Source organism: Helobdella robusta (assembly GCF_000326865.2).
Source record: "Helobdella robusta unplaced genomic scaffold HELROscaffold_12, whole genome shotgun sequence".
In the NCBI taxonomy this organism is placed as follows: Eukaryota; Metazoa; Annelida; class Clitellata; order Rhynchobdellida; family Glossiphoniidae; genus Helobdella; species Helobdella robusta.
In genome coordinates, this window is record NW_008703664.1 from 3,487,201 (window position 1) to 3,510,977 (window position 23,777).

Consider the following 23,777-nt stretch of genomic DNA (forward strand, 5'->3'; position numbering starts at 1 on the left):
CGAGGTTGAAATTTCGAAAAATTGGAAAATTTTGAAAAAAAAACGCAGTTTTTGGTTTGTAAAATAAAAACGGTTCACACTAGAAACATGATTTAAGTTTTATTTTGTTTATTGATTAGTTTTCTTCAAATGTTACTATGATCACTATTTAGCTACAAGTTATAGTTTCTGACATATTTGCATTGTTACAGATACACATTGAAAAAACGTTGAATTTCTCCATAACACAAAAACACACAATAACTTAATTTGTTTATAAAGAAATGTTTTTAAAATAACACCGTTGTATCTAAATCACTATTATTAACAAATAAACACAATTTTTATTCATATTATATTGTTTATAGTTGTTATACATCAAATAAATTTCTACTTTAACTCATTGTTCAAAAGGTAGAGGCTCGGATAATGAGGCTTTTGAGCAACAAGGAAATTTTGTCCGACATTCAGCAATTACTTGCAAAAGATATTGTTTTTGATCTTCCTCTTTTGTAATACATGAGTTGTAATCTGTTATTAATTTAACACCCCTTTCTGCTGTATCATTTGTAACTTTTAATCCGTCCACAATCTTTTTACTCTTTTAATATTCTTCGTTATTACTCCATAATTCTGGATTGGTATGCAAAAATTGATCATTAATATTAAATCTTTTTAAAAAATTACTTGATTGTGATGAAATAAAATGGTCCGCATTTTTGTCCAATATTTCTGATACTATATTTATTTTTATTAGTGGTTTCATATCACAGTAGTCATCAAGTTCTTCATCCTCATTTGCTTGAGATATTAATTTGTTGCCATTCTCTTTTTTACACAATTACTTAATGAATCATCGAATAATGAAAAAACAGCCTGCTCTGGGATTGAGGTACTATATGTGGTTGATAAATTTTGAAACTGATATATCTGAGATAAATTTATTAACTTTATTGTAATTTACCAAAGATTTTAACAATTGTAAATCTTGGTTTGGAGCAAGTGCAGATTTCGGAGCATCCAATCACACTTTCACATAAATTTTTATAATAAATAGGCAAATATCATGGAATCCTTGCTTTTCAAAATTGTCAGTTGAAACTGTTCTATGAACAGGTATATTTTCAACAAATATATTGCTTTTGTCATCCACCTTGCGTGATGATAAGCACCAGGAGCCGCAAACACGATGTTTTCTGATGGAAAGCGTTCTAAAAATATAAGACAAAGATTAATCAATTCTTTGTAATCGCTCCTTGGATGATAAACTGTTAATTGTTCTAGAAGATAACTTGAAATTTGACCCGGATTAATCAATTTGCTGGCTACACTTTTATCTGATTTAAATTTTTTTATCAATGTTGTTCCATTCAGTTTTAAATTTTTTGAAAATATCCGATTGAGGGCCTGTAGTCTTTCCCATCACAGCATCAAAAACGGATCTCAACACTACCTCCAAAATGTGGTGGCGACATGGTAGATACAATAATTTTTTCTCCATCAATTGCTCTAATAAACCGCAAGCACCTTTAATGCGTCCAATATTCACGGCAGTTGTGTCAAAGGACATTGCTTGAATCTTGTCTAGTGCACTCCACTTTCCAAGTTCTGAATAAACAGATTTTGCAATTATACTGCCAGCACCATTTTCTAATTGGGGAACTCCAATTAACTATTTTTCTTCTCCACAGCTAATTAAGACTGCAACTCTTTCAACATTTTCTTAATTTAACATATCTGGAAGTAATTTCCCATCCCAATGTACAACTGCTCCTTACCAAAAATGAGAAATCGTAGAAAAACCAAAAGATCTTAATATTAATACATAAAAACAATATATAGCATCCGCGTTAGTAATAGTAAATAAGTTATTGTGTGTTTTTGTGTTATGGAGAAATTCAACGTTTTTTCAATGTGTATCTGTAACAATGGAAAAATGTCAGAAACTATAACTTGTAGCTAAAGAGTGATCATAGTAACATTTGAAGAAAACTAATCAATGAACAAAATAAAACCAAAATCATGTTTCTAGAGTGAACTGTTTTTATTTTACAAACCAAAAACTGCGTTTTTTTTTTCAAAATTTTCCAATTTTTCGAAATTTCAACCTCGATGAGGCCCGTGCTAGCATTATCCAATTGAGTATAAACTTTACAAAAGTCATTTTTTAGTCAAGTGGCACAATTTAGGGGATTCCCCCGATAAAATTTTGAAAAAAAATTTCTTGCGACCACCCTAGTGAGCAATAAAGACAATGTACGTATGCCTGTCGTGATCTGCTGATGAACAATGTAATGCTTGTAATTTATATTAGTGTTTCATTTATCTTTTGCATTTTACGTACGCATAATTTTTCCTGTTTAGTGTTTGGTATTGCTTTCGTTTTTTTTTCTGTATTTTGTTTGGCAAGGAGCTTTGCCCGAGCTTATAATAATAATAATAATAATAATAATAATAATAATACCTCATTTTTCGTTGAAAACTCATAGTAATTTATAACGTAAACTTAATTTTGATATAAAACTGATATTTTCCAAGATTTTCATCTTCTACGATTTATGTTGGTTTACGTCCGTTAAGCTGCGTATACAATCAAACTATGGCTAACAAAACTATCTCTGTTGAATCTCGAGAAGACTATAATGTTATCCAATAGCAACCTCGTAAAAATGTTTGAAAAATTCGACGCCAGTCTCACAACAGTCATTGAAAAATCTAATGAGAATCTACGCAAATTGTTGGCTCATTCAGAGGGATTAATGAGCAAACTCTTCAAATCGACACTACTTCGAATGGAAGCTCTCAGCAACAGTTTCGAACGAGCGGTCAGAAGCATGTCTGCTGATGTGACAGATTCGATGAGTCACCTTCACACAGCCATGTCCACACTGAGCACCAGTGTTGGCAAATGTCAAATTCAGGTGTCGAAGCTCAATGAAACACCATGATTAAACAAATGACAAAGGCTTTATGGACAGTGGAACAAGAGAAAAAGGATGAAGAGCGTCGGGCCAACAACGTAATCATTTCTGGCCTTGTTCAACAACCTGGAGTTGGTGACAGAGAAGTGGTACCTCGAAAATATGCGTAACGTTGTCAAGTCGGTCTGCAGTTGATGATTTGATATCTTCATCGAGATTGCAACGCACATCGCCTGATACTAAAAATATGTTCATCAACCACGATCTGTCCAAGAGACAGGCTAAAGAGGCATTCCTCAAACGGCAGGCACGACGCCTTGCAAAATAAAGCGCTGAAAAATTCAAATTAAATGATCCAAACAAAGATCCTTTCGTTAAGATCAGACCTCTTCGGATGGCCTTGACCAATGCCAGAAGTTTGCAAAACAAACAGAATGATTTAATTTTATTTCTTTTAGAGTATAATTCTGGTATTTTTGTTGTTGTTGAAACGTGGCTTTCTCCAGTTGATCGTGATGAAACAATGTGTATGGTTCTTACATGGTTGTTACATGACTTTGAGGGATTAGGTATGGTCGAGGATATATGTGTGCCTGTGCATCTATATATGAATTCAAAGAGTTAATTTATTTTAGTTTTTTTTACAATGCATACTGTTTATTGTATAATAATATTTGTTATTGGTATTTTGTTATTGTTATTGGTATGAGTTAGTTATATATATGAGTTAGCTTGAATTTGAAAGTGTACAGATATTTATGATTGATATCAGGTCAAATAATGCTGTTTATTTAGTTATTATTTTTCATTATATTTATATGTATGTTTATGTGTGTGTACGTGCACGTTTTATTCAGAAAATTAATTATTCTCTGCTTTACGTTTTGTTGAGTAGATGAAATAACTGTTATATCTATCTAATGGTAACTCTGTTGGTAAATGGATATTATCCATGGGTCGTAGTAACTTCTAAAAGTCATTCAGCCTTTTTTTATTTATTGCTGTAATAGTAACTGTACTTTCAGTTGCTGGAGGTTTTGGGTGCGTGTGTGTATATTGGTCGCAGGTGTGCGTACTCTTTGTGATTGTGTTTGAATTGTGTTATGAAACCTTATTTATTGATTCTGTGTTAATGAGATCTTTATTTTATTTTTATTTTGAAATATTAATGTTTTTGTATGATCACTTAAATGGACAAAATTTTTTTTGGTTATATCGGATAGCGCCTTTGGGTTGTTCTATAAAAGTCGCTATACAAGTTTTCTTATAATATATATATATTATATATATAAATATAAATATATATAAATATATATAAATATAAATAAATAAATATATATATATATATATATATATATATATATATATATATATATATATATATATATATACTGTCAATATGTTCACGATATTTTTGTTGCATATGATAACATTGCTACCATTCCTCGATGTTTAGGTTTAAGGCAACAATACCGAATTTAAGATGTCGGTTTACACAAAGGCCTCAAAACAAAGGTTTATGCTTAAATGGAAAAAGTGAATGCTGCGAGAAATAGCTGGAAAGTACAATCGCATCGTTTGTAAACCGTGCGTATACACATTCATCGGACGTAGATGACAGAAACAAAGAAATACAAAGAATCTCCAACCTTATAATCAAAAATAACTGTAAATGATCATTAATAGAAAAAGTGATCCCAAAAAGAAAGCAAACAATAACAACAACAAAAATAGAAATGGAAACAAAAGCTTTACAATATACTACAAGAACCACATGTCGACAGCGTTTTAACAGGATGAGGAAGTTATGAAAAGAATTATTAGAAACAATGTCCAACCAATTAATGAACATGAAACCGTTAAACTTAGGATCTATTACATCAACCATGGAACTTCATCTATAAATATGAAAAACAACTGCACAAGCGATAATACCCGTGGTCACCTAAACTCTGAACTGTAACATTATGGAAACACTGATAAAGGACTAAATCATGAAATATTTCATCAAAAAAAGTCATTTTTCAAAAAGTCAATTTAGTTTCATCCCTGTACGTTTTGTGGTTTTGTAATTTTTAAAATTTTTGGAAGATATAAGATATTTAAAGATCAAAATTATTATGAAAACTATAAACATTAGACTATCGTCCTCACCATTCCCTGATGTCAATATAAACTATGATGCAAGTGCTTTGCCAAAATAATATTCCAAACCTTAAATGGAATATAAACAACAACAACACGTTTAGACGACATTTTCCCCGAGATCGGGGGTTGCCGTTTGGCTACCTATGATGAAACCGAAATACCCCTCGACGCCATTCTGCCGGATACTGAGGGCCATTGTCACTTCTGTCATCATAAGTAATTTATTTGGCTAATTTTTACGCAGGACGCCCTTCCTTACGCAACCACAGTTATAAGCGGTGGGCCTAGCCTTTGATGATCCAACATCACTCACAAGGCAGTGAGGGTCAGTTTAATGTTATAACCAGGACACCGTAAATGGAATATATCAAATTTAAATCATCCTAACAAATAGATAGTTTGTTTCATAGGAAATGTAATAAAACTTGCTACGACGGTAAAATCCGAAATTGAAAATAGATAAATGCTATAAATGTCTTGAAGAATTTAATCACACTTTTTTTTATTCCATCGAATTATATTTACAACGACTAACAGTTAAAGGAAAACAACGTATATGTATACCAAATTGTGCGTTGAAACGAACAATATTTGTGATTAAATACTTAATTTGGTTGAAAACAAGAACGTAGATAAAACAAATAGCGGTAAAACTTTCAAACCTGGATTGGTATCTTAAAAATTAAAAATTGACCAACCTGAAATTGATTCCGTGAAAACAGGCGAGTGTTATGTTTTTGCCGAGGAGGTTCATCGATCCACCCAGCATAGAACCCAATTCCGGCAACATTTTTGAAAAGTTTGCTAATTTGCAGCAAGACAAATGTTGAAACACTTTTTGCCAATGCCTGTGGTACTTGATCTCTGACAACCAAGGCATCTCTAGAAGCAAAATGCAAAGAGTTTAAAAGGGTTTAAAAAAGTTTAAAAAAGTTTAATAAACGTTGCAAACTTTTGTAAAATTTGAAATAAAGACTGTCGAATTAATTTTTACGATTATCAGAACGCATTTGGTTTTTTTTAAACGAAACAACGCAATTTTTCCATAGCAATAAACCGAATACATTATATAAATACGTGACAATACTTTTCGTCATTTTGTTGAGGCATGGTTTTAGAAATCACGTTAAAAGATGGTTTAACAAAAAGAGGTAAGTAACGAACCATCTTCTTTAGCCAAGTTTTTTTTGTTAGCTTTAGCAGTAGACACAGAGGTGCCAAAAGTTGAAAGAACTCTTTTGCTGCTGACCAACTGTTGACTAAAAAATTCCTCCAATTTGTGAGCCATCTTCAGAAGATCAGGTGTCGTCGACTTGGAAATCATCATATGCAATTTATCCCAAGATAACTTGCCATGCACAAAAACAAGAATGGACCTTAATTAAATTAATATTACAAACGTTTAGAATCGTGGAAGCACTAAAATTTAACTGTAATAATTAATAAGTAATGCAAAACTAACTGATCATCAAAAACGTCAAAATCCTTTGTGTTGATGTTGGGCAAACCTCTAAGTTTCCATTCATCATACAATTGCACCATCAAGTCACTAATTCTTGTTATCAGTATGGTGGACCCCATGTAATCCAATCGCATCTCCAGGATGTGAAGAGATGTGTTGATTCTATGTTTTGGCTCTTTATCTGGCACTTCTTTTACAAGAGCTAGTTAAATGTTTTAGAATTATTACAAAAGCTTCAATTTTAAGACTCTAAAGTAATGGAACAAACAGAAATATGTTGACGCAAAATCAATTTGTCATAATTATCAGCCATTAAAAATTTTATACAGTTTCATTATCAAGTTTTTAATAATTCTGTATAATTAAATGATCAAACATAAAAATTTGAAATTAATAAAAATTAACCTTGTCCAGATACGTTTTGAAGTTCAATAAGCCCCCCTATAATTCCACCTTTGGCTTCCAATTTGGAACTATTGAGCCCGGCGAACATGTTAACATTCTTAAATCCAGCACTGTCAATCATTAGACGCCCTCGACACTGCAGACCTTTCGTCGTCCAGCTGAGATTATGTGCAACAATTAATTATTCAACGTTGGCATTTTTTAGTCGATTTATGTATTATTGCCACTTTATTTAGTTAAATATACATGTGCTTATCATGTTTTTTAAAAGTTCTTGTTTGAACAATATTTCAAAACTCGCCACCTAAACTCGTTCGCCTTAACGCTATTTAATCACTTATATTTGTAAAAACAGTCAGTAGTTATCTAACTACTAAATATAAAAATTTAAAAACTTCAGAAGCTAAAATGAAATGAGTTTAAGTGCTAACACTGTGTTTCCCATGGCATTACTCATATTAACCATGACATCAAGTTGGGGTAAGTTGACTGAAAACAAAACCAACGTCTCCCAGGAGTTCAAGGTTTTGAGAGGTTGAGACATGTTGTTGGTGGCAGAATGTTGCAATGGAATGTAGTGCAAGGATTTGTTGATTTGTATTTGAGACGGGTGTTTATGTTGGGAAAAGCTTTTATGACCCTTCGTGAAATTTTTACTTGAGACAGCAGTTCCTTTACAATAAAATAATGAATAATTGATTTAAAATAAACATAAAAATATCAACAAGCTTATAATCTGCAGGCATTCTACATGGAGGATTGTATCATAATTTAAGTATCACCATTTATGTCAAAAAAGATTGAGTGAAGTTATGCTAAAGTTTGCTGTACTAACGAAACAAATTATAGAAAAAATATCGTAAATACATTATCGTCACAACAAAACAAATGATGACAATAATATCTTTGCTACATGAGGTGTTTTTCAATATACTATGAAATTAAGTAAGCCTTTTACAGAATTGATGTGTTTGAATGCCAATAAAAAAGTTTTTCAACCTTTAGAAATAGCCATTTTAGCTGAATTTTCAGGCACTGTTGAACCAGAAGAAAACGTATTATCGGGATTAGCATCAATCGCTGAACCCACTATTGAAGTTTCAGATGAAAAATGTGAGGCATCATCTGCTGACATAATTTAAACTTTTATTACCTTCAATCAAAGAATCAAAAAATTTAACCAAAACTAATATTAATTCCTTTCCTAATTCAAATCTTGACAAAAATTTTATTAAAAGACTTAACAATAAAATTTAGTGATAAATTAGTATACGTTGAGTAATTTCAAACCGTATGTTAACTCGATTGAGATCGATCTTAGCAAACGAATTTGTGGAAAATTGGATTAAATGCTCAATCGTCAGCACCTTAATCAATTTCCAGTTGCTTTTCAGATTAGTGTTGAGCTTTGTTTAAACCCATTTGAAAGATTGTAACATTTCATTATTTGCATTAAAAAAAATTATATGTGAGCCTGTATAAGCGATTAAAAGCAAATTTTAACGGGACAGTAGACTAATTGTATAACCTGAGTCCGATTCACTATCATAAACAGCCATTTCCTCTCCCAGGAACAATCTTCTGGCAAGACTTCTTCTGTACCATGCTTTAGGCAGAGCAAGAATCTCCAAAAGACGCCTCATGTCATATTTGAACGAAGCTGATCCTATATCGCAGACAACTGTACAAATTATTCAAATTAAATTAATTTTGGATAGCTTAATTGGTGCATAACACAATTTAAAGCAGTTTAAAGCGAATTTTTGCGAAGAATAGTCTAAGAGGGTTGAATAATAATTTTATGAATGTTCATTTAAAACAGCGTGTGATATATGGGAAAAAAATTGTTAGAATTCTTTGTTATAAAGAATGCAATTATGTAGAGAAGATGTTAAGAAAAGAGATGAAGCAGATTATGGGACCATCACAAAACACGTTTATTGTTTAATTAACAAAAAAATAAATAATCACAAATCAAGCACATTTGACATGACTGAAAAAATAACAGGTGCAAGTTGATAATGACAAAATTTAAAAAGTAGAAAAAATTGACACTGGATAGAGCAGTTAAAAAAGTTATTCATCGGAGAAATAAATAGAAGCAACAAACGTGAAAATCTGACGACATTGGCATTGGTGCTAGCATCCTTCTGAACAATCTTACGACCTCTTGATATGTTGACCTTGACAAACTCAACATTCAAATTCAAGGAATCCTTCCTACTTTCGTGTATCAAAGTACTTTTAGACACGCCGGTTGAAGAGCCTATGTTATCAATAAGTTTATATTCTTCATAACGAAATGATAAGAATTTATTTGATGATGAACACGAATGAAATTCATAGCAGATAATTCAAATGAAAAGTTAAGTTTCAGGTATGAACTTTTTGCTGTAGATTCCATGCCATTTGATACAGTAAAGGAAGTTCTTCTTTGCCTACCACCGTAAGGGTGAAATATGTAGAGCGAGAAATCATTCATACATACGGAAACACTCAGCCCGCCGACTCCTTCTGCATTGTCTAACATTGTTACCGACTGCTTGGACATGCCTGGAAAATGGTATTTGAAACATAATCTTTATTAACTCTTTCACTATCATTAAAACGAATTTTACAACGAAACGAAGCAAACTAATTTAAAAAAACATGCCTGACTGAAGCAGGCGATAAAAATAATCCGAACCTTCTTTGAGTAGGTCTACATCACAGGAGTGACTATGTTCGATTTTTTTTGTAGAGAATACAATGTCGAGTGATGGTATCCGCAGCAAGCACTCGACCCTGGACAGAGGCAGACACGTGAATCGAACCATCGATGGTTGAATTCGAACGTAAACAACAACTTCCACCGGGAATGAAGCGTAGGGCTGTTGTGTTTTTGATAGCGCGCTTGAGGAAGCACTCCCTGTGTCTATCAAAAAATCTGTATCTGGAGCTGATGAAATGTTAACAACAAATACTTATTTCATTTTTTTAAAATTAAATAAATGCATTAAAATGTATAAATCTGCAGATTTTAAATGTATCATATAGATCCTGGTATAAAAAGTAACACAAAAGCACATTACTTGTCTCAAACATTGCAGGATAAATAAAATATAAAAGCAGTCTTACTATTTAACTTGAAAGCAGTCCTTTTTAATGGCTCAATTGGGATTGGTTCGATGGCCTGTTCAAGGAAGTCCAGTAGAGACGTACTTATCAGCATTTCCTGATTCGTATCAAATTTTGAATACTCATGCCATTAGACACAAAAAAATAAGCTATGAATAATATTGAAAAGGTTGAAAAAAATGTCTTTAGTTAATAATTCATAAATAACTTCGCTATTAATAAAATGTGAAGTAGAAAATTAATAAAATGTGAAAGTTACGAATATTTGTAATAATTTTGATAATAACATGCGTAATAAGTGATTTGTACAATACAACGTTAAATATTTAGGCTTTGAATTTTCAAAATTGCTAAAATCAAACTTGCATTTGGTAACAGTATAAATATTGTTTTGTAAATGTCTATTCAGACTTTATATGATTTAAAAAAAAAACAGATCTGTGTTGAAATAACATCTAAACTTATTAGACCTTTCCAACTTAAAAAATTTTCAACCTCTGTGTAAAACTACATTGTTATAAGTATAATCTTTTGCTAACACATTTTCAGCCAATCAATCCATAGTCCGCTTTGATCCTTTGAGGAAAGTTGAGATCGATGACGTCCATCTTTAGGTAGATTTCCAAAATACTTGTCCATCTTTGGTCAATTTCGTTGGATTCAATACTCCCACTCCTGATCATTCTTAAATATCATCCACCCATTTCTTGTAAGGTTTTCCAACTTTTCTTTTCCATCTTCTCTCCCTCGTGAGAGAAGATTTAGTTAATATATCTATTATGCTGCATTCTACAATTAAGTTTTAAAGGTTTTAACTTTCGTATTTTTACCTTTTCGTGTACACTTCTTAGTTTGTCAAGCTAGTTTCTCGTGACCTCGTTTATCACCTTTTGTTTCCAGTTGATTCTCAATTATTTTACGTAGCACTTCATTTGAAAACCTTCCAAGTTATCCTTTTCATTTTACGCGGTCCAAGTTTTACATGTTTACATCAGTGTGGAAAACACACTGGTTTTTATTATTTCTGATTTCTGGTAGATATATTACCACTTTTCCTGATTTCTTTTAACGACGCAAACAGCTGTTCTTCATTAAATTTCTTACGACAATTTTTTGATTTAAAAATATTACTTAAATCCTGTAATTCGACTTTCAAGAATGTATGTGGATAAAATTTTTGAAGAGGAAAATTCGTTTTAGGCTGTATGGCAAATCTGATCTACACTTGTAATTTATATTCATAATATAAATTACATAAATTATTATATATATAAAACTGAATATTCTTCGTATATGATGAATGAAAAAATGAAGTCCAAGCAAATAGATAGACAGTCAAGTTTCTATCACTAAATTATTTACGAAAAGTATCAATTGACAAATAAATTTATTTATTGAATATTTAAACTGATAAACAAAGTTACTTAAAACAAAGTAATTAATGAACAAGTGTATAATTAAACTTGGATAATTTGCACATGTTGGAGCGACATAGAGGCAATTGAAATAATAAAAAACAATTTGATCCAGTCTAAAATAATAAACAAACATAACATAGAAAATTCCTTAAAAATGAAATACTTCAGGCAGTTTCTGAATAGAACACCATATATAAAGGTTTGCTCTTTTGAAACCTAAATATTTCTTTGTGTTTTCAGAATGATTTCTCAGTGGATCGTCAGAAGCAGCTACTGTACGAGAGTTATAGTGCAACTGGAAAAAAATATTAATAAATAAAAATAAGAAAATAAGATCAAAAATAGAAAGGGGAGTGTATATATATATATATATATATATATATATATATATATATTTATATGTTTAATTGTATAATTATTAATGTTCATTTATATAGCGCTAATTAAATAAAAAATCTCAAAAGCACTCACATAAATAGAACAGTATACGAGTGAAAGGTTAAAGGAAAATACTAAATGTTAAACCTACGAAAATAAATACGTTTTCAATTCTTTTTTAAAATTTTTCAATGAATTTCCAGGTCTTCTTAGCAACTCAGGCAGAGCGCTTCAAACCATCGGACCAGCAACAGTAATGTCACACAATCATATTTGTAAACAATTAACTGGTACCATCAAAAGGTTCGCATCGTCTGGTTTCAAACATTCCAGAGCCAAAACATTTAATGATTTGAAAACTATGACTGCTGTTTTGAAGATTATCTTTTTAGTGATTGTCAGCCAGTGGAGATCATTCAAAATCGGCGTAACGTGATCAAACTTCAACCATACTAGCAACTAATACGTTCTTTATGTGTTCTTTCATTGCGAGTTCAGAATCAATCAAAACTCGCAAATTGAATGCAGTTCTGCTGAACATTATATCAATTTTGTTTACTTTCACAAAGTGCATATCTAGCTTTGTCATCTGCTGCCAAGTGCCAACCGGGAGCAACTGGGTTTTGCACTGATTCAACTTGAGCAAATTGCTGGACATCCAGCATTCAACATCGGTCAAATATTTGACAAATCTATCAATTTCTCTCGGAAACACTTGCGGCCGACCAGTAACAATCATCTGAACATCATCAGCGAACGCGTGGCAGATGAATCCATGTGAATTAACCATCCTAGCTATGTCCGAAGAATATAGTAAGAACAGAATGGGCCCTAACACTGAACCTTAAGATAATCCAGACGAAACAAAATTAATTTCTGATTAAGTGTCTCTAAACAGAACCTGCTGGGTACGACCCAGTAAGTAAGACTGGAACCACGCATATGCAGTATCACAAATAAGTTTGAGAACCACTGCTTTAAATTGATTAATCCCATTTCGGTAGTACACTGTATAAAATATGGTCTTCCATTATATATATATATAATCGTATCATAATAATGCGTATAATATATACAAGAGATATAAATAAATGTATATGTGTTTAAAATCATTTGGCATCGCACACATACCTTAACGTCGACACCAGGAATGATGAAGACGGTGTTGTTATTTTGAGCCATGGTTAGGCGGTTGATCTGTGACGGCAAAATGTCTACCCCAGTGAACGTCACTCCCTCTTTTGCTCTCTTGCGAGTTCGACGATCGACTGATTTAGGTGAAACTTTCCAAACCGTAGCTGGTCTAACACAGTGATGGCGAAACATGATCAAAAATTGTCAAAAACATGGTAATAATTTCAATATTTGATTTCATAATTTACAAAATTTACAATTTGGCACCAATATATTTTTATTTTTATTTCATGATTGTATTTCAAAAAGAGTAACCTTTTAGCACTTTCATAATCTGTTTGCAGTTGTTCAGTTTTGATTTCTTTTGGATGCAAAACACATTTGCCACTATCTATTTCAGCTCTGATGTCCAGTTCAAAATCAACAGCTGGTTCGACTATTTGCTGTTGCAAGTTGTGCTTTGACATCACGTTTTTCAATTTTCTGTTAAATAATCCATTACAAATTGTATTTAAATTTCAAAATAAAACTTTTTTGCTATGTGGCACCACTTGAAACTGAAAAAAGTTGTAGTAAGAAGATCAAAAAAAATTAATTTTGAGCCGACAAAAAAAATCCTCAAATAATAAAATTTGCTGCAAGTAAATAGAGATAAAAACAACACTGCTCTCGAAAATTTTGTGTACAAATGACTTGTTCCTGACTATAGAAACCTGAGATAACATGAAACATATATATATATATATATATATATATATATATATATATATATATATATATATATATATATATATATATATTATATAATATAACATAAATATAAAAGAAACTAGTGATAAAAGAGAAAATGGTTGAATGAAGGAAAGTTTAATTTGAAAAAAATAGATGAATTAATGAATGGAAATCATTAAAATTCTGTTAAAAGGGTGTATGTGAGAAATGGAACCAGAAATGAATTTGAAGAAATTCAGTAAAAGATGTTTTAAAAATGTTCAATTACTCATTAAAAGATACCGATACAGGCTATGCTAGATGTAGAAGATTTGACAAATAATCGCTGTTAAGTGGGATTTTAAGGACTGCAAATAAATAGGATAAGTATGGACAAGCTGTGATAGGTTGTGTTTTCAAATGTTTAGAAAACTGATACATTGATGTGGATGAAGAATTCACGTCTAGGCAAAAAAAGCAAGAAAAACTGAAAGAAACTGCTGGAGGAAACAAGAGCTAACGATCAGGAAAAATAGTAATGTATAAATGTTAATTGTTTTATTTTGTGTGAGCCTTTTGTTTTAGTTAAGTTGGTTTAGCCGCGCTAAGATAAAAATTTAAAAGAAATAAACGAATAGACATGAGCAAATTGGTTTCAGCGTTGTTTTGGGTGTTGGAAAAAGTGACAAATGTAAAAACATAACTGCAGTGACCTTGGAAGATCTTTTTGTTAGCATATATCAATAGAGAGCGTTTTGTTAAACGATAATTAAATGAAGGAAAACTTAAACCAAGCAACACCATCGATCAAATAAATTAATTAACAAAATTTTTAACGTTGATAAAAAGACACATTTTCATGATAAAATATTTGTACGATAAAACTAACGCGTCAGTTTTATCAGATGGGTTATTTAAACTAGCGAGGTCATCATAATACTCATATTCATCCTCATCCTCATCTGAATGTATATCAAATGTGGGCAGTGCATCAGACTGAAGTTTCGTTTGCTGTCCATATTCTTGTAGTAATGATCTGTTGTCGACAACAGGCGAAGTCTCCTCTTCAAAAGCGACCAAGTCTCGTCCCGCTGATTTTTGAAAATCTAATTTTGGAAAGTGTTTAAATAAGAGTGAATCTGGTTTATCGGCAATTTGTGCAGCATTTGCACCCCTCACTCCTAACGAATGAAGTTGCGATACGTCAAATGACTGAGTTCTATAATGCCCAGTGGATGAGTTCGTGTGCCGAGGTGCAACATCCAATTCCTTTTCCGGCTGGTCTGCTTGTTGCTGTGGTTGTTGGGGTGTTGTCACAGGCACGGACAGTGCTTCGTAATCCGCTTGTTGGTGCTCAAATAATTTCAATGACACGCGTTAACAATTCAATCATTTTTAAAATAAAACTGTTAAAAATAAATTTAGCTACTTTGGTTGGGGCTAGTGAGGAGGTTTTCAAAACATGTCTGTTATCAAGTGAATGAACTGATAACTTGCTGGCCCCGTACGTCTTCCTGGGATTGTGATGAGATCTGACAAAATAGTATTTTCTCAAAAGTTTAATAAATATTTATTTTTATCAGCATAATCATGTTAACTGCTGCTAATGTTAACAATGATAATTTTAAAATGTAAAATTCGATTTTACTAACATTAAAGACGTATTAATCTTTTTTATGACTACAAAAATTTTAATTATCCCAAGGTTCAATTGATTTTAAAATTTTGGACTAAATTTTAAATTGTTAAAATTCAACATTTTTTGACGTCTTACGTAAGCCTAGATTTTTCTCAGATATAAACGTCGAAACGAAGCTTCTAAAAAGTGTAAATTCAAAACAATTTTAAATATAAGAAAATGTTTAAAACAATTTTTATAATAAAATCATTAAGAGAGTTTTCGTTTTCTGATGATAATAATAATATAATTAATAAAATGACTTATTATTATCATGAAAGCTATTCTGTTTCTGTCAATGTCTGATAAGAATAAGAACAGTATTTTTCTTTTTTATTTACCAGTAGGTAATTTAAAACCTTCTTTTAATAATGTTTTTGAATGCGCTTTTGAGAACTCTTATAAAAAACGCTTAATAAATTTTCTTATTATCCATTAATAGTTCGTACAACGGTTAACATAAGATTTTTGTTTCATAAAGTTAAAATGAGATTTAAAAAACATTTAAACAGATGCATTTAAATGTCTTTAAAGGTTAGAGCAACAGAGCAAACAATGAAATCTTAACTATTCTGCTAACCATTTTGACTTTTTTTTAGTAAATTTAAACACTTACCCCAAAACTGTCATTTCCTTATTTCCTTAGATTCTTGGCAAGTGTGAGGTTTTGCCAGAATTAGACGTTTGAACGATGAAAATCATATGTCAAAAACAAAATTATGATAAGCAAATAACTGTAAAAAAATATAAGCGGCCTTCACCTAAACTTCTTGATGATGTCCTGCCTGAAATCGTGGAAGAGAGCAGCTTCCAGACCCTGCAGCTTTCGTTCTTCTTCCTGAATGGTGTTCTGACTGGCCCTCAAACTCTTCAAGTCCTGCACCACTTTGGCCTGAGTAAATTTTTAACAAACTCTACGCTTTACAAAAACTATGTAAAACTGTATTAGAGAAACCAAGTCAAGTAAACAACGTAAAAAACTGACGCTCAAAAATGTTATGGTAAATTAATTATAGTGAATGCCCGATTAGTTTATACAAAAATAAAAATAACGTTATTCTTAACAACTGTTGTCCAAAACAAACATAATATTGAAAAAAAGTCAACAAACAGGCAATATAACACAAATTGATCGAGCTGGCATGGTATAACAAAATGTTAGGAGTTATACTTGACCTCGAAGTATGAGATGAGTGAAAAAATTGTTAAAGAATGATTTGAGATTGATAGAATAAAAAAGGGGTCTGTATGTGTGTTGTGTGTGTGTGTTGTGTGTGTGTGTGGTGTGTGTGTGTGGTGTGTGTGTGTGGTGTGTGTGTGTGGTGTGTGTGTGTGTTTGAGGAGTATATGCATGTGTGTAGTCTTAAACTGATATTTAATTGTTGGTGGTGGATGACTTTTCTCTTTCCTGAGTTAACGACGACATTTCCCAATCAGATGAATTTCTGTTTAGGAATGAAAAAGAAAGCAAAACAGAGTGAAGCAGGTCTTCCGGTGAAAATTCTTTTGTTTGGTTTGAGGGAAGGTTCTTACAACTGGTATATCATTTAATTTCCAAAAATTGAAAAAGCGTCTATCAGAAGTAAATTCAGACGAATTTATAATTTGACCACAATGTATAAGATTAGTAATGAAGTTGCTATGGAATGATCTGAGATCGATAGAACGAAAAAGATGTGATTGGACATGAAGAGTTAATAAGAAAAAAGAAAATTAAAGTGAAAATGTTTTCGTTTGGCGGTACACTCCATGAACCGTTAAACATAAAGATGATGATTCTTACAGCATTACTAAAGTTTTTTTGAGAAAATTCTTTTCAAGCAGCGCTATAAAAATTCCATAATAATAATAATAATAATATAATGATATGCTATACTGTTAAAATCAATATAATGAATTCAACAATCAATAAAAGAAAAAAATTGAAATAACTTGTTCATTCATCTCCTTTTCAATCAGACGAGTTCTTGTTTTGGGATCAAGAGACAAATCATAAACAAAATCCGGAAGGTCTTCTGATGAAAATATACTAGTTTGGCGAGAAGGTTGTTCCACCTAATTATTGTAAAATAAATTTTAAATTGAAAAAAACACAATTTAAAACCGAATCAGACCAATGATGTCGGAAAAATGTTATAATAAAATTAACCTTAATTGATATATTCTGGCGGCTGTTGATAATTGCATCATGTATCTGAGCTTCTCCAGCTAACGAAGTCAGTGTATTCCATACGACATTCAACCGCTTTCCAATGTTGGTATCAAGATGAATGTCTATCCCTTTCATCTGCCACAAAATGTTCAAGATCCACTTTGCGTTCGTTGTCTCACATTTCTGCTGCATCTGCTCAGTGTTTTCAGAGGGCATCGTTTTGGATTTATGTGTTGACGACGGCGTTTGATGCTTTGTTGGAGATTCTTGCTGAGGCTGATAGCGCGGCTGCTGTTGCTTTTGTTGTGGCTGAGTTGAAACGGTGGTTTGTCTGCTGTTAGTAGTTCTTGAGCACATCTCAAAAGTTCCGTTTGGAACAACTAAAGCATTCATTATGCATTCATGAGAAGCTTTTTCAGGCTTCCAATCATCCCATGATACTTCAAAATCTTCGGCAAACCTCAAACAGAAATCTTGAAATTAAAATATACATTGTTTAGTTTACATCAGTTGTAGTGTGCAAAACAATGTAAAAAAAAACGATGTAATGTTCATCAACAATTGCCTATATGACAGTCCGTGATGAAAAACTGAATGATGAACTCAACGCAACGAAACTCAGTTGTAAACATAAGTACTAATTATTCTTTCTAAAGCAAATCAATCGTTATAATTTCAAAAAAAGCAAAGAAATTCAAACCTGTGAACTTTCCCTTGCTAACGAATGAGCCATAGGAGCAAGCAGATATCTGAGTACTTTCTAAAGTTAACACTAAAGCTCCCGACAGTCCGGAATCCTCTCTGGTGACGGCAAACCCTTTCTACCAAGCAAAAAATTTATAAAATTGTTTCCATAAAATTTTACATATGAAACAACTTATAGTCTGTGATAAAAATTTTGGATTAAAATTAAATTTAAAATAATTTTTAAGAGTTGACGTTAAAATTCGTGTTAACCTGTGTGAAAGGGTTAATTGGCAAACAAATGCCCAAATCATCGATAGTCATTTGAAGGAAGAGAACACCCAAGGAAGATTCAGAGAGCGCAAGAGGTGGAAGTTTAGTCAGGACCTTTCAGTTGAAACAAATTTCGACTAACATTATAGAAAAAATTCTTCAATTACATTGACCAATTAATTGAAAGCCAATTTAATAACTACACATTTATTCAACAAATAAAACTCTATAATAAAATTAGGTAATAAAAACATATTAAAGTATCAAGAAATAAATACGATCAAGCTTTCTTTAACAACTATAAATCTTAAAAACAAATGTTTTAAAACCGCTTTAAATTAAAAAAGCCAACTGAGAAACAGACATCTATGAAAGACTCGCATGAGGGTACTCCTCATAATGTACTATTGAGATGGTAGTCTGCCTAGACTGGTTCACCAGCCAAGCAAAGCACAAAAACAGAATGTTGCATCATGCAATTATTACCATATTAAGCAGAACGATACTTGCAACAATTAGTGATCAGCGCGGAGTACATGAAGCTTTGAATGTAAATAAAAATCATCTAGTTTTTAATACTTGTTGGGTAGCTTGTTGAATTTCTTTATTGAGAGCCATTCTTTGTTCTGTCCAATACTCGTATGCGTTGCGATAATTCAGCCAAACCAGGATAGCTTTAATTTTCAAAACGAGCAATTTGAGAGCATTAAAATTTTATTTGAAAATACAAATTAACATACTTTAAAATAGTAATGTTAGAGCAAACGTCACTCTTTAACAAATATTTGCTTTTATGCAAGTTTTTATAACTTGTTTGGAAAAAATCATGAAAGACAGCAACTAAAAACAGTCAGCAAGACTGAAATGCTTCCAGCTTTAAAATAATAGGAAGTCTAAAACGAACTAATTAAAATAGCAGATTATGCAATTAAGTCTCATATTCATTTGACTCCAAGAAAAGCTTTTTAAGCATTTCAACTTTAAGAATACTAATGACATTAGACTAATAAAATAATAATTATTACAATATAATAGTAATAACGGTAACAACAGTAATAGCAAACGTTAAACCTTTATCGAATGCGGAAGGAAGTACGAATACAATAGGTCTCTTCAGAGTTATCAGCAACGCTTCTTGATTCAACGATGCTCCTGATATCATTTCATCCTACTCAAACGACAAAATAAAGTGTAAAATGTTTGAACAATTGCTAATATTAATGAAACATCAGTCCAAGAAGTTATTCAATACTTGATGTTAAAATAAAAAAAGTAGTGTGATTAACAAACTTGCAAAGCGTTTCTCAATGTGATACTAGTGCCAAAAGATGCGAGGTGAGGAAATTCAGCCTCTGCTTCTTCAAACATCAGATTCTTAATGAGAGTACCCAGAGCCAGATTCAGATCAACTTTTACTTGAAAAAACACTTTTGGAATCTTTAATAAAGTTGATACAAGTTTAAAATGTTTTTCCAAGTTGAGCAGTAAAATTACAAATAAAAGATTCTATAATATTGGTAGAACCATTTAATGAAGAAATAATTTGTTAACCCTGTTCTCCATTGGTAATTTAAATTCATGTGGTTTAGATTGACTTCCCTCTTTCCTAGATCTCTGAACTCGGTTTGAAAGTTCAAAATCTATTTTTCCAGTTTCAAATCTTACAGCATTGTTCGTAGGTGTAGTTGCTGTTATCTGAATGCTCTGTTGATAGAGAAAAATACTTTCAAAATTTAGTATAGTTTAAAAAAATGTGAAATCAAAAAAGTTGAAGACTGCAATTTCATTAAAAAAACGTCTTGCATTGTGCTTTAAAGATGCAAGTATGCAATAAAGTATTCTATCACAATTAATCAACCATGACAAAAAAATTACCATTTGTGTATCTTGAACGTTGTTGTTTTGAAATCTCAAAACATACAATAAAGCATAACTGATATAACATTACAAACTTAATTTAAGCAACGACTCTTAATTTAGTTAATTTGTATAATTTTACCCGTGAAATAATCGTGATGTTAGGAAACTACTGCAAATGAAACAAAAACTCAACAATGAAATCGGTTTCGTTCAGTAATAAATTATTTCTTAACTACTACCTTTAATTTAAAAACGTTCTGCTGGTATAAAAAAAGAACTAAAATTAAAAATATTTCCAAATAAAAATATAAAAACCTTATTAACATTTTACTTACTCCTACTGGTAACTCAAGAGTAAAATTACAAGATACTAATTAACTATAAAAAATCCAACTTGAGCAAATTACAAAATGAACTTCAAAAACATTCAACAGAAGAACATGCCTTCAATCTGAATAAGAACGAATAGAGCAACGGTTTTCGATGGTGGCCGGCAATCGGCGGCATATTTTCAGTCCACAGTGCCACAGGTTGGTCTGTACCTGAAACTCTTTGTACCACTTCATTTACTTCCTGAATAGTCAAAGAATAAAAAATTTTAGCAAATTAAATGTGATTTAGGATGTCATTTTTATTCAACGTTTAAAAACCTTCATGAAAACTTTCTGAACAAAAACGAGATGGTTCAAGAGATCAGTTGTGAGGACATGTTCGAATGCTCCCACCTCAGCAGTTGCCTTCAAATAACTTCCCTCCCTCAATTCCAGACCATCGACCAGCGGATTTGTTGGGCAGTCGGTTGGATTGCTGCTGTCCGAAGAGTCCTGTCTGTATTCCGCTTCAATGTGAATTGGAGGCATGGCAATGCTTGCTGAAGTTGGAACATTAGATGAAGTATTCACCTGTATGCAAGTGTACAAACGCATATATATATATATATATATATATATATATATATATATATATATATATATATAAAGCATAGAAGAACCGCAGCGATGATAATAATAATAATAACGTTAATAATAATAAAATTTTTAAATATTGTCAAAATATGTAGTTAATTAAATAAATTAATTTGCGCTTCTCGGCTGAGCGTTGATATTTACCTTAACAACCATAATATATATATATATATATATATATATACCAACCGACTTAATCTAACAATATATATATATAATATATATATGCATATATATATATGTATATATATTGAAATAAATTGTAAGTTAACTTGTTTGAAAAGACAAAAAAATGAGAGGATGTATATTCATTTCATACCTATCTACGCGTTCACAGAGGCACATAACAAAATAATTATTCTCTATTACACACACACGAACGTACACACACACGCACGTACACACACACGCACATATATAATTTGAAATACAGTTAAAAATATTGTGACTAAAGTATATATATAAGCAGTAATTTATAAAGTCTACCGAATTACTAGCGTTGGATAGTTTTTTATTACATTTTTCAATATTTCTAACCAAATTATGAAAACCAGTGGATACAAAGTAATATCAACTATAAGATTAAATAAGATATTGCTAAATTTTTGAAAAAAATTGCCAGAATTTGTTTAGAAATATTAAAAAATGTAACGGTAGATTTCAAAAATAGGGCTGCAAAACGTGTAGACGGTATTTTGACCGTTTGACGCCAATTTTACATGAATTGCATGTTCAAAAAAGAGATGCTAAATTATTTTGATAGTGCCTTTGGGAGGTTTTAATTGGCGCTAAATAAATTTTTCTTAATAATATATATATATATATATATATATATATATGTGTGTGTGTGTGTGTGTGTGTGTGTGTGTGTGTGGTTTGGTGTGTGTGTGTAAAACGGAAATACAATAATCAAGCCATGAATTATACTGGTAATTAATAACATTACGTTAATATGTTTACATGGAAAAATAAAAATAAGTTTTAACATAAAAAGAAGCTACAATGAAAGAAAATGAATATATGGAAAGATTAAAACAGATTGACTACAGAAGAACATATAAAACTGAAATTAAGATGCTAGCATGCGTCGTAACAGAAGTGCTAAATAAATAAAAAATAATATATCCATAATTAAAAGATCTGACCAATGAGAAATGAGTGAGAAAAAATATAAAATATTTTGCTAGTTGATGGCACTACACTTACACATCTATCTCCAACAATCTGTTTCCACACATAATTCTGACTTCCTAATGTCTATTTATTGATACGGTGGCCAGTCGTAAAATGATAGCATAACAATTGCTTAAGTATAAGTTTAAAGTGTAAAAATAAGTTTTAAACAAATTTGAAGAAATTTAATTACTTTATAAATGCCTTAAGATCGAATCAACAAATAAAACCACAAAATGTAACAACTTGCTTTGAGCGTTGCTAAAAGTAAAAAAGTTTTATATACTTACATGTATTGAGAAAAAAAAAACACTAAAATGCAAAACAACTTTAACTTATTTAACTATTTCAAGCTATACAAAATTTACAAAGCCATAATGTTATGTTAAGCCAATTCTTACAAATTTCAATCAATATAACACAAAAACTGTACTAATAAGCAATTATTGTAAAAATTGTACAAAAAACTAACCATAGAACTAAAACTGAGTGAGTGTTTCTGGAGATGAACAAAGAAATGAGAATGTTCACCAGCAACACCAAAACTTGTGACTTCATCCATCTTTATCAAATTAATAATAGCATATTAAAAACTGATAATCAGAATTTATCAATGTAATGTGGATGCATAAATATTTAAAAGTGTTCAAGATTGAAAAAAAGATAAGCCAGTATGAAAAAGATTTTCAGTAAACCTGGTATTGGGCTTTCAAAGATGGTAGCAGAGATGCACCGACAACCAACCCTTTCAGCAAACCTTTAAAATGAACTTCCATTAGAGTAAATGCTGATTTCTTGGTAGGTTTGTTCAAAAGGACTCTTTCCACAGGAGTGTTGTTGGCGGTACTGTGTTGAAAGTATGCAGGATCAGCAGACGGAGGAAGAGCTGAGGCAGCTAAGCTATGTGAGCGGTGAGGGAACGTATGGAAGAAGTTAGGTGTTGTTTCTTGCTGGCTGAACGTGGCTGTGTATGGCGTGTCCACAACGTCCCCTGGCTTCATGCTGAATTTCAATAAACTTACTTCATGAAACCATCAACAAAGTGCATAAATACATGCAAATTATTAATTTATTATTAATAAATATTAATTAACAATTCCCCTGTTGGCTTGCACTGTGAAAAGATTATACCATACAAAAGTGACCAAAAATGCGGAAACGCTCGGTTTCGTCGTGAATATTTCCGTTAAACGATCGACAGCGCCAAAACGGTTCATCGGAGTAACAAAAATGAAATAATATTTAACGCAAACTAACTTTCTTCAACAGATCGCACTGTCTTGGAAATAATAATAAATAATAATAATAATAATATCATT

General features: G+C 31.5%; 2 protein-coding genes across 2 annotated transcripts; one reads left to right on the forward strand and one right to left on the reverse strand.

The window, feature by feature from the left end:
- Window positions 1-2,648: 2,648 nt before the first annotated feature.
- Window positions 2,649-5,281, forward strand: HELRODRAFT_168012 (hypothetical protein; the record flags this gene model as incomplete). Its single annotated transcript, XM_009013714.1, has 3 exons — window positions 2,649-2,879; window positions 2,945-3,049; window positions 5,150-5,281. The coding sequence occupies 3 exons, from the start codon at window positions 2,649-2,651 to the stop codon at window positions 5,279-5,281; spliced, it is 468 nt and encodes a 155-aa protein (XP_009011962.1).
- Window positions 5,282-5,730: 449 nt separating this feature from the next.
- Window positions 5,731-23,459, reverse strand: HELRODRAFT_190394 (hypothetical protein; the record flags this gene model as incomplete). The annotated part of the gene is made up of 27 exons (XM_009013715.1): window positions 5,731-5,930; window positions 6,213-6,424; window positions 6,511-6,712; window positions 6,916-7,073; window positions 7,347-7,587; window positions 7,915-8,040; window positions 8,444-8,596; window positions 9,026-9,181; window positions 9,301-9,468; window positions 9,602-9,853; window positions 10,033-10,129; window positions 11,614-11,745; window positions 12,960-13,131; window positions 13,278-13,445; window positions 14,563-15,026; window positions 15,103-15,205; window positions 16,113-16,243; window positions 17,284-17,406; window positions 17,501-17,976; window positions 18,204-18,324; window positions 18,461-18,574; window positions 19,040-19,134; window positions 19,532-19,628; window positions 19,751-19,897; window positions 20,012-20,164; window positions 20,971-21,222; window positions 23,154-23,459. The coding sequence occupies 27 exons, from the start codon at window positions 23,457-23,459 to the stop codon at window positions 5,731-5,733; spliced, it is 5,019 nt and encodes a 1,672-aa protein (XP_009011963.1).
- Window positions 23,460-23,777: the final 318 nt, after the last annotated feature.